Source organism: Limulus polyphemus, unplaced genomic scaffold (genome assembly GCF_000517525.1).
Source record: "Limulus polyphemus unplaced genomic scaffold, Limulus_polyphemus-2.1.2 Scaffold4498, whole genome shotgun sequence".
Taxonomy (NCBI): domain Eukaryota; kingdom Metazoa; phylum Arthropoda; class Merostomata; order Xiphosura; family Limulidae; genus Limulus; species Limulus polyphemus.
Genome location: NW_013670108.1, coordinates 1 through 12,482, shown reverse-complemented (window position 1 = coordinate 12,482; position 12,482 = coordinate 1). Strand labels below are relative to the sequence as shown.

At 37.7% G+C, this 12,482-nt stretch overlaps 1 protein-coding gene across 1 annotated transcript in view; it reads left to right on the top strand.

Annotated features, from left to right (window-relative positions):
* LOC106471260 (CAD protein-like) overlaps window positions 1–11,422 on the top strand; it is a 78,989-nt gene extending 67,567 nt beyond the window's left edge. Inside the window, exons 9-10 of the mRNA XM_022399868.1 lie at window positions 2,504–2,605; window positions 11,227–11,422. Coding sequence (XP_022255576.1) covers window positions 2,504–2,605; window positions 11,227–11,422 — 298 coding nt within the window. The remainder of the gene's footprint in view (window positions 1–2,503; window positions 2,606–11,226) is intronic.
* Window positions 11,423–12,482: the final 1,060 nt, after the last annotated feature.

The window sequence follows — 12,482 nt, the reverse complement described above, 5'->3', positions numbered from 1 at the left end:
AAAGCAAAACATAGAGAAGTTTGTGAAAGCAGATGCTCTATTCACATTGTGATCAGGATATGACAAGAGCAAATCATAGAGAAGTTTGTGAAACTAGATGGTCTGCATGAGCAGATGCTCTATTCACATTGTGATCAGGATACGACATTGTTGTTGAAGTACTTACAGTTTGAATTAATCTTGACACTTGTGGCAGCTGAAAATGTACTACAAGTACTTGTTCCTTTACCTATTATGCTGCAGTCTCAAAACTTAGATTTAGTAGAAGCTGCAAAAGAGGCTCGAGTTGTTATGACAGTCATTCAAGATTAATGTAATGACGAACTTGTGTGGAATACGCTTTATGACAAGGCAGTTGGGATTGCAGAAAGGAACAATGTTGAGCCAAGGATGCCAAGGTGTGTTGGTCAACAGAGGAACTGTGTTATTGTTCCTTCCTGGTGATGGTCCAAGTGAATATCATAAAAGGGCAATGTATTATCCTTTCATTGACCACTACTTCAGGAATTTCGTGCAAGACCTATTGTACCTGAAGGACTGTTCTGTGCATAGTATGTGATCCCTTCACATTTGAGAGAACTTACACCTGAGATACAAGACTTGGTTACTGAAGAATGTGAAAGAGACATAGATGAGAATTTAACCAGAGGTGAGTTTCAGAGGTGGCAGACCCAATGGGAGGGTCAAGATGGCAAACTAAATAGCTTATCAGATACATTGGACCTTACAAACAAGTTCTTGTATCCAAATATTTACAATATTCTGTCAATACTCCTTGTCATGCCGGTGTCAGTTGAAGTGCAGAGAAGTCTTTCTCATCAGTGAAGCATTTTAAAAACTATCTTCATTCCACCAAGGTCCGGCATGGCCAGGTGGATAAGACGTTCTACTCGCAATCTGAGGGTCGCGGGTTCGAATCCCCGTCCCACCAAACATGCTCGGCCTTTTCAGCCGTGGGGGCGTTATAATGTGACGGTCAATCCCACTATTCGTTGGCAAAAGATTAGCCCAAGAGTTGGCGGTGGGTGGTGATGACTAGCTGCCTTCCCTCTAGTCTTACACTGCTAAATTAGGGACAGCTAGCACAGATAGCCCTCATGTAGCTTTGCGTAAAATTCAAAAACAAACAAATCATTCCACCATGGGACAGGAAAGACTTGCTGCTTTAGCTCTTCTACATATACCTAAGCATTTTGAACTGGATCTTGAATCAGTAGAAGGAAAAATAGAAGACTGGCCCTCATATTCCATGAAAAGGAAATTGATTGTACTTTAATTATGTTAATAAAATATGCAAATGAACACAATTAGTGTTTTTGTTCTGTTAAATGTTATGAAAATTCATCTTATTATGATCCTTTGAATTTACTTTACAAATTGTATGCCCCTGTACATTGCTGTATGAATGACAATAAACTGTTGAGTTTTTAACATAAGAAAACATTGATTTGTACCTGTTAGACCAATTTGCCAATGAGTAGTGAAAAATCATTAGCAAGTCCAGCTACAGCTACTGCCTGATTTGCTGACAAGAACAACTCTGCATGTTAATTAAAAAGCATGTTATTATTCCAGCAAGGTGCCTAAGCTCCACTTGACACAATTAGCCCCAAAGGAAAGTTGAAATTAGAAACTTGCTTGGGTAGTAACATGTTCCAGTCAAGAAAACAGTGAAAAACAATAAAATTTTGAAAACTTTACTGTTAAACTGAAGGAATGGAAAACATGTAGTACAGCCTAGTACACACTACTAAATCTTAGATAGACCTGCTAATTAAGTTATTTCTTCAATTTTTAATTTAATCAGGGATTTGAATTAGTCAGTGGGAGCTGAATCTCAGATAGACCTGCTAGATGTACGATTTTTATATTTCATCAGTTAGGATTAGATTAGTAAGTCAGAGCTGACTATTAGGTAATCCTGGTAATAAACTTAGGCTTACTATTTGTAATTGTTTCAGTTAGACTGTATATTGATTCATTAGAGCTCATCTCAGAAAGATGTGTTAATTAAGTTACATTTAAGTTTTGGTATTTTATCAATTAGGATTTGAACTGGTTATTCAAAGCTGAAACTCAAGTAGATATACTAATTAAGTTAGATTTACTATTTCGGATTTTATCAGTTAGAATTTGGATTGATTTGTCAGAGATGAATTTTAGGTAAGCCTGTTAATTAAGTTAGACTTACTGTTTGAGATTTTACTAATTTGAATTTGGATTGATCAGGCAGAGTGCTAATGAGTACTACTATGCTCTTGTAAAAATATCTATACATTTATAAATTGCCATTTACTATTATTTAATGAAAGAATAAGAAATAAAATAGAATGTGTTTGAATACAAACCTTTAAGTTTGTTTTTTATGAGTGTAAAATGTTTAAATATCATGTTTAAATGTGCCCAACATGACAAAATATGTATAACACTATAAGACCAGATGAACAGCCATGTGAATGAAGGTATTACCTTTTAATCACAACTGAATAATATTTTTTTATAGTGTTCAGTTTCATCCAGAACATATGGCAGGACCTCAGGACATGGAGTCACTGTTTGATGTTTTCATTGAAACGGTGAATGCTAGTATCCTTGGTGACTTGGAGTGAGTAGTCGTTTAATAACAAGTGGTCGTTAAGTAGGGGGGATTAAATATTTTGTTAAAGTTTATGATCTCAAGTTACTTGGAATTTGAATTATATGCTGAAAATAAGTCATAGTTGTGACTTTCTAATAAACAAGTAATTAGAGTGTAATATAAGTTATAGTTTGACAGAATAAAACTTACAACATTAAAGGATTTATATTGTTTGTCCACCAGTAATCTGGTCATATATGTTCTCTTATTTAGTATTTCTGTCTCATTTATTTAATAGCTATAGTGTCCTTTCATTTCAAGTAACCACCATATTAACAATAGAAGTAGCATGATTTCATCCCATTTAAACCAACTTGCATATTCTAGAAGACTCGGGCAAACGCTGTAAAACAGTTCTTGAACTCTATAAAACATACATATGGTCACTTTTGAATATGGTTGTCCTGATTTTCTTAATATAGGAAGCACAAATTATTGAAAATTACAAAAACTCCAAAATCAAGGGATGCAAATAACTAAACATCCACCAAAATATATCCCAATATCAGCACTCCATAAAGAACAACAACTTATAACCTATAAACAAAAGAATCTGTAATAACGCTATCAAATATTTCAGTATAGAAATTTACTGTTTTCCCTCTCATCTAATACTGAAGAAACCATACAACATGATCAGAGAAGAACTGTAAGAAAAAAAATTGTCATCAGGCTTTTTAAACATAATAATACTTGATCTAACAGAAACACGGCTTTGATTAGACTGTCTTCTTATTCTTTTGAGTAAAAGATTTCATGTGTATTTGTGCAATCTCATGCCATCACCACTTCCTGGTCTTATAAAGTCCAGTATTGAACAAGTCTCAAATAAAGCCTTCCAAATGTTGAAGACTAAGACTTTTCCTCCAAAGGATGAAGAAGGGAAACTATGAAATCCCTTGATCATCCTGGATTTATTCAAGTTTCTGTTATCATCATCATCATTTCAGAATTAAATTAAATTGTGTAAATAAAATTGTACTTACCCTATTTGGGGTATCAAGAAAAAATAATTTCTTAGTCAGAAAATCCAGTAAAATATGTTGGCAATTAAAAGTTAATACCCAACTTGTTATTTTAACAAGTTAATGTTTCCAAACATATGATGACCGAAGTTATACTAGAACTTTACTAGACTCACATTGTGAAAAAAGTGATGTTTGTGTTTAAAAGCATTTGAAATACAACCAAAATGAATACGTGGAAAATTTGGTACATGCAATTATTAACTACAACTATGAAGAACAACTGTATAAAACAAAATATCACTTGATTCTGATTCACATATTTTGGATTAGTCTTTATATTTCAAAACTAAATCTTAACTTGTCTTTATTTCACATGATATTTCAGATTGAAGTCTTAATTATCATTTGTCTGATTTACATGATATTACAGATTGTTGTTATATTTTAAAACTAAATTTTTACTTATCTCTGATTCACATAATATTTCAGATTGAAGTCTTCATATTTTATAACTAAATTCTCATTTGTCTCTGATTTACATGATATTTCAGATTGTTGTTATATTTTAAAACTAAATTTTTACTTGTCTCTGATTCACATAATATTTCAGTGTCTTCATGTTACTTGAGATAATTCAGAATAGTTCACACAAATCAAGATTTTGAAGTGAAGTCCGTGTAAATACACAGGATAGAATACATTAAGAGCAACGTTTTATTGGTATATATTTTACAAGTAATTTAATTGTAACTTGTAAGCTGTTGATGAAATTGAAAGTTATAAGCCGAGACTGTAATGCAGTAACTCTCTGAAATCACATTCTTCTGCTGCTACTTCAGCAATACTGTGACTCAGCAATTAACCTTATTGCTATGGGTTTTCCTATGGTCAGGGGTCAAAGGGCATGTCATCATGTTCGTAGATTTACATTCAAAATTTTATTGAACAACTATTTTATGAATGTATGTCATTAAATTTGGTATCAAATTATAGATTGTAATTCATACTTAAGTATTATACATTAGTTAATTTTTGATTTTAAAAGTAAGTATTAAAACAAAGTTTCTAAATATTGATTTTTGTGTGTCATGTAGTATGTTGAATGCAGCTTTGGTTCAAATTAGATGTTTGTGATGTTGAAATACAAAGTTTATAGTTTCTTATGAATTTAAAACTCAAATTACTAATACTGTAAACTAGAATATAAAATAAAACATCTTATATTTCTTATTTACTGAGATATGACTATATTTAGCAAATCAAACACAGTGGCTCCACCCACCTCTTCCATTTTTGGAAATACTAGCTTATGTACACCTGCTTCCCTCTATCATGTATTTATAACCAATCAAAAGCTCAGAACTTCATCCACACGGATTTTTCAGCCTATTCAAGGTGTCTATTTCCCAAGATTAATTTTTTTTCCCCAATCTCGGTAAGGAATGGGAAAGAGAAAAAGGTGTTTGAAAAACAATATATCTTTTAGGCTGAAATAATGCTTAGTTAGTAAGTCTGATAAATTCTGTGATTCTGGTAAAGTAATTTATAATTTTTCATTATTTCAAAATATATATAAAACCTAAAAAAATTATTTTGTTTTATATCCTCCACTTGCAAAATTTGGCAAGGCTTAACATGCAAGGTACAACAAGTAAGTACAAACTTCTTTACAGTCTTAATTGGTAGAGATTGTTGTTTTCTATATTTCTTTATTTACTGTTCTATGTTTTAAGAAAAGTAACTGAAATGTAAGAATTTACTTGTATGTCTCTCATGCAACATCTATTAACTAATAGTAGCATAGTATGCTCATGTGACTCCCTTTACACTCCTATACCAAACCTTCACTTCTTGTTTGGCAGCTTTTGAGTACAGACGTTTTCTTTTGTGCTCTGTGCTTCCAGTGTGACACATTTTTAATTTTCGTTTAAAGTGGTTCAATTTTCTTTTGGGTTATACATTGCCACATTTCTCCCTGTTTATTATTGTCGTTTTTCTGCACTAGACAGTTTTGTGCAGTTTTCGTGAATTATGAAGTTACCACTTTGGAGGTTAAACCAATGACCAAGCTCCTATCTCTGGCCTCGGATACGGGTGACCCGATTGTGGATATTTCTGATTTTGTCCATCAGGAGATTGAACGCTACTTGGGTGACCCTTTGTCCCCTAATGTTGCCCGAGCTCCTTCAGAGGCTGTTTACATTATTCGGAATGACGATGATCTTGATCGTTTTTTTCCTTCTCCCGAATTAGCAATTTCTTCCCAGTTCCAGCCTGATGATTCACCCTGGCCTTCCTCGGCTTTCACGGATTTTATATCAGGTTTGTGATGTTTTGTCTCTTTCCCCTATCTGTTATTCCCCTCGTCCTTCTTTATTGCATGAGAATTCTTCTCAACCATTTTTGGTATTTCCTCTCTCTCCAGATATTCAGGTCCATGCGGATCACTTTCTCTCTCAGGTAGGTGAAGGGGTCAGTATGCCCTTGCTTCCCATCGGGTGGAATATCCGTTTTTTTATCACAAGTTGTTGGGTTCCTCACTACCTCATTGGGGGATGGCTCTTGAATCTAATATTAGTCTCACACATGCCCAATATTCTTGCTTTTGTCTTATCCTCACTACCCTTCTTCGGTATCTGTCTTCTATACATCTCCTCTCAGAGGCAATCTACAGAAATCCTGAGGGATTTTCTGGTGATACCCTCCACCTTCTCCCTTCCACTTTGGCCCATAGTTCTTCCTCAGCTCTTTTGTTACATATGTGGTTTCTTTGTTGTTGGGACCTTATTGGTAGGGGTTCCATTCTGGCTCGTGTTAAAGACACCATCCCTGATGATATGGAGCCACAGGTAACATCCACCAGACAACAGTCCACACTTTCTACTTTTGTGACCCATTTATCTCGACCAGAGCCTTCCATGTCACCTATTCCTGTTTCCCGTCCTTTATCCTCCAATCCTTTACCCTTCAAATCTGGGTACTTCTTTTTGTTGAGGGTATCACCGATGTATCATCCGTCGTCAACAGTATCAGTGACAACCTGGTGGGTATGGGGTCTGTGGGAGCTCGTTTGTTAGATTTTCTTCCTCGCTGACTCCTCTTTGTTGAGGATTAATAGGTGACAAAGGTTCTTTCAGAGGGACTCATTCTTACGTTTTTTCCCTGCCTCCCATTTCTCCACACACTGTTTCCTTTCCTCCTCAAGATCCTGTGATTTGTCAGCATCTGTCAAAGGTATTTCAGGATTTGCTTTCAAAGTGAGCTATCAAACTGGTTCACCATCCCTTGGAGGGGTTTTACTCTTGTCTTTTCGTGGTCCACAAGAAAAACGGGGATTAGTAACTGGTCATCGATTACTTGCACCTCAATCTCTTCATTGCACTCCCCAAGTTCATTATGGAGTCCTTTCTCACACTGAGATGGGCGTTTTCACTGCGATTGTGGATGACAAAAATGGATGTTTCCAATGCCTATCTCCACATCCCAATTGCCCTTTAATCCCCCATCTTTATCTTCAGTTTGTTAATTTCGGGTTGGTTTACCAGTTTTGGGCTCTCTCCTTTGGACTTGTCTCAGCTCCATACGTGTTTTGTCACGTCGTTCGGGCCTTTTCTCATCATATTCATACTTTGAGGTTACAGTTTTATCATTACATGGATGACTGGCTACTTCTAGATCATTCTGAGCAAGCATCAAACAACCATACTCACCAACTCCTTTCTGTGGAAGCTTGGGTGGGCTGGTTTATAAAATTGGAGAAGACAGTCCTTTGACCCACCCAATACTTAGTGAATTTGGGGGTCTTCTTTGACACCAACATCAGTCAAGCTCTCCTTTCTTCTTTATGCCTCAGTTCTATGGAACTTTTAGTTCCCCATGCCCTCTCAGCTTGGTCACTTACTGCTTGAGAGGTTATATCATGCTGGCCAATAGGGTGCAATCAGGAGGACCTGACAAGGAGTGGAGTGTCCCAGAGAAATCACCCAATGAAGCAAATGGATGGGAGGGTACACATAAAGGTATTTGTGAGACCAATCCTCCTGGCTGAAGGCATCGACAGCCAGAGCCTGTGAATGTGGGATAGGTGACCAAAAGAGGGTAACAAAAAAATGCATCCAATTGGGGAGAACCCCATTGGAGGCAAAGGACATGTGATAATGCAAATGTGGTGTTCCTGGGCCAAGTATAGAAGATCCAAGGTCTGGAAACAAAGTTCTCTGGTGGATGATATGAGACGCCACTGTAGAGTTGTCAGAATGAACCATCACCAGATGTTGATGGGTGAGAGATAGCAAGTGAGATAATGCCCGACAAACTGCCAAAAGTTTGAGAACATTTATATGCAGGACAAATTCGTCTGCAGACCAATGGCGCAAAGCTTTATGACTCAAGCCCCCATCCGTGAACAGATGGACTTCCAGATACAGGGGAGGAAGTGGCACACCAACCAGCATATAAGCTTTGTCAAGCCATCACAGCAAATTGACTCTCAGGGAAGGAGGAAGGGAAATGGTGGCAGAAAGAGGATCCCCTGCAAGGTTCCATTGTTTGTGAAATGTCCACTGCAAGGATCTCGTATGGGCATGACCGAGGGGGGCCAGTGTGGTCAAGGATAACCACATCCCCAAATGTAACCCTGATTTTCGAGGCTCCAATGTCTACTTCTCTCACCACCTGTCCCTTTTCCACTATTTCCCTCCCTTCTGCATCAACTTTGATCCCACACTCTTCATCCCAATCTCCTCATCCTGTGTGTTCTTGCCTGGCTTTTGTGCAGTCCTTGGTAAGGAGATCCAGTTTCATGTATTGGGTTGCCTCCCTGTTAGCTACTTCCATTCATCCATCTTCCATAGACGTTTTCCAGTGCAGGTAGAACGTCTTCTGCTATTGGTCTGCTGGTAGGGGATTTCTTGCTACCAAGCCTTCAGTAGCTCGGTGGCAGCGGAATTTCTCACTTGGCTCTTTGGTCTCTGATTTATGGATATAGGGCAGCCCTTTCCCATACTTTCTGTTTCTCCAGATACTCTAGGGTTTTTACTTCCTCTGTCTCACTATGCTCATGCATTCATGGATTCAGAGGCCTATCAGGCATCCTCCCCTTCCAAACATTAATGTTGTCCTCCATACCCTGACTTTCATCATATTCCTTCTTTCATTTGTCGCTTAAGACCTATTTCCTTCTTCTTTTGGCCTATAGATGTCCTTGGTCTGATTTATTTGTCTTTGATGCTTCACGTACCCTTTATCATCCTATTTATCTCAAGAAGGTTGTTCCTCTTTTTCTTCTATTTTCCTACCTTCTGTCTCCCATCTTTACTCTTGTTTGGACTCCGATAGACTGCTGTGTCCTGTCAGGGCCATATGGTATTATATTACATGTACAGCTACCCTATGGGGTATGCACAACCATCTTTTCACTTCCTGGCAATCATCCTCCCTTCATGATCTTTCCTCTTCTACCCTTACAAATTAGGTCTGCTTCTGGTCCATTTGGCCTACTCTTTACCTTTTTCCTCCCGTACCTTGTTCCATGTTTCCTCCCATCCAATTCATCATCTCACATTTTCTCTAACTTCCTGTCTTTATTGTCTGTTTGAGGAGATTCTTCAAGCTGGCATGTGCACCATGCCCAGTATGTTTGTCTCCCATTATCTTCATCACATCATGCTTTCCTCTTTGCCAGGGTTTTCTCTTTCACCTATGGCCATGCTCCCATCTTTGATGTGACTTTAACTGGTAAATTTTATTACTTCTCCTCTTTTTCAGTGGCCATTCTTCATTCCCACTTGTTCACATGGATCCCACTCTATGGCAAGTGGTGCCTGACCAGGTATTCATTAACTTAAAATCTGCACTGTCAGCCATGTTGATTCACGCTCTCTTGTACATGGCTCTGCATGGTCATCGTAGAGATGGGGTTTTCTACAAGATCGCTGGAAGGTTATCTTATAAGGGGGCCACATTAGCTTGTAAAGTGACAGGCCAACTCTAATGGTTGTGGATATTGATGAGTATACAAATAGCATAAAGATCAACTCCTGTGGAGGCCACGTCACACCTACACCAGCAGAACACCACTGCCCTACTCTTGAATGAATGGTTATAGCCAACTTGTAAGTGGAACCCATTCATGAGGGTGCCTCCATGGTTAACCAGCTTGGAACTGGAAAGTGGTAAGAACTCCCATACTACACTCGAGGAAGGGGCGTGAGAATGCATTGGAGAGTCCGGAGGTACATCATCATTGGAGACAGTGCAATGGCTGACCACAATACCCTATTTTGAAAAGCAGACCATACCGAGTTATTTACTCAAGGCATGGCAGGGATGGTCATCTATCCCCTTCTGCTTTACCCATGCTGTCCATGGGTGGTACAGTCTTGAACGGACATATTTATGAAGCAACTATCATGAGGTATATTTACACAACTGTGGAATTGATCCGTCACCGAACTGGTTGACATGGCTTCCTACTATTCATTTACAAATACAGTTGAGTTGATCCGTCACCTTAATGGTTGATGTGGCCTCCTGTTACAGATTCCATGCCACTTGGAGTTGACCTGTTGCACATGCAGTTCACCCCTTTTGATTGGAAACCCTCATCCTGCCTTTGTGTGGTGAACATTGGCTCCCAGCATTGAAGTGTTGGATTCAAGTGAACCAATCAACATAAGTCCTTGCACAAGTTTAATCCATCCTCACCATGCCAGATGGCCAGTCCTGGATTGCTGTAGGGTGTTGATCCTTTTGTAGTACCCTGGATTTGAAGCGGATCTTAATTCCCAATTCTTGGGTTGGAGGTGAAGATGGTATGATCCTCATCCTATCCTCACATGAATGTCAGTAACCCATAGAGAAGGTTTTGATGTAGTTGACTTGCCGAGTATCATCCGACACGCCCTAGCCACTCTACATCTCTCAATTTCTGCCTATGTGTTTTACAAATTATACACATGGGCAAAGAGTATACCTGGATCAGAAGTGGTGCAGTGCCCCTCCTCTGATCTCTGGTTCTCTTTCTCTTATGGTCAGGGGTATCCTTCGGAAGCTTTTGGGGGTGCTTCTTTATTATTCCCTTGCACCATTTCCTCCTCCTTCTCAGTGTGGGATTATAGCTAATCTTGTGGGGGAAGTACTCTATTGGAAGTTATAATTTTCCTATACCAAAAGTGTATTTCCACTCACATTTCCTACCTTTCTTCCCCACTTCTCCGGTGCTTGTACCTACCAAACCTTGAACTGAAGGCTTGGTAGAGGAGTGTAGAGAGGAAGTCACATGCCTCACGTGAGCATACTATGCTACTATTGGTTAATAGATGATGCATAATGATTTGCATGAGAGACACGTTGGAATGTACCAATTCCAACATGGGGGAGTACAAGGCTTGTGGTATGCGTAAAGCAAATGTTCGCATACAGAAGGCAGCACTGAATGAGAATAGCTAAGGAGGTAAGTACATGTCGGAAATACATTTTCAGTATAGGAAAGTCGTAACATAACTTAGGTGCTCTATAGATTTATACATGTGTAGCCTTGTTTGTAGGTGTTCTATAGATTTAGTTTGTGCATGAAATTAACTTTTTATTAGTATGAGTTTTTCTTTTTTTTTTCTATAGAACATCTGTAAATGACTGTCTGAATTTTTATCTGGGTTTTTCAAAGCCAGTACTATCTGTTGAAAGTACCAGTAAAGTTTTGATATTGGGTTCTGGTGGTTTATCAATTGGCCAGGCTGGGGAGTTTGACTACTCTGGCTCTCAGGCAAGTATAAACTTTAGTGTTAAAAACTTGAGATATGATTTAGTGGATTAAACCATGTGTTATGACTGACATAAGTTGGTTACATTCAGAAATGTAATGTTTAATTCTTTGCCATGAAAGTGCTACAGTAATATAATGACCACAGTGTCTAGATCATATGATGAGTTTTCAATATGATTTATGTTGTTTTATGTTATTGGGTAAATGTTCTTAACTTAACTGTTCCAGTTACTAATTAGTTTTTTAATATTGAATATACTTTATTCATTATATGTTAGGGAAGAAGTAGTACATAACTTTTGTTGAAATAATTTAAAAATCCCCTGTGATATACCCAATGATTGTGTGTGTTCCTGGACCAGGTAGATGCTACATTACAGTAGTACATAACTTTTGTTGAAATAATTTAAAAATCCGCTGTGATATACCAAATGATTGTGTGTGTTCCTAGACCAGGTAGATACTACATTACAGTAGTACATAACTTTTGTTGAAATAATTTAAAAATCTTCTGTGATATACCCAATGATTGTGTTTGTTCCTAGACCAGGTAGATACTACATTACAGTAGTACATAACTTTGTTGCAGGGGATTTTTAAGTTATTTTGATTGTGTGTGTTTGTTCCTAGACCAGGTAGATGCTACATTACAGTAGTACATAACTTTTGTTGAAATAATTTAAAAATCCCCTGTGATATACCAAATGATTGTGTGTGTTCCTAGACCAGGTAGATACTACATTACAGTAGTACATAAGATTTGTTGAAATAACTTAAAAATCCCCTGTGATATACCAAATGATTGTGTGTGTTCCGAGACCAGGAAGATACTACATTACAGTAGTACATAACTTTTGTTGAAATAACTTAAACATCCCCTGTGATATACCAAATGATTGTGTGTGTTCCTAGACCAGGTAGATACTACATTACAGTAGTACATAACTTTTGTTGAAATAATTTAAAAATCCCCTGTGATATACCAAATGATTGTGTGTGTTCCTAGACCAGGTAGATACTACATTACAGTAGTACATAACTTTTGTTGAAATAATTTAAAAATCCCCTGTGATATACCAAATGATTGTGTATGTTTGTTCCTGGACCAGGT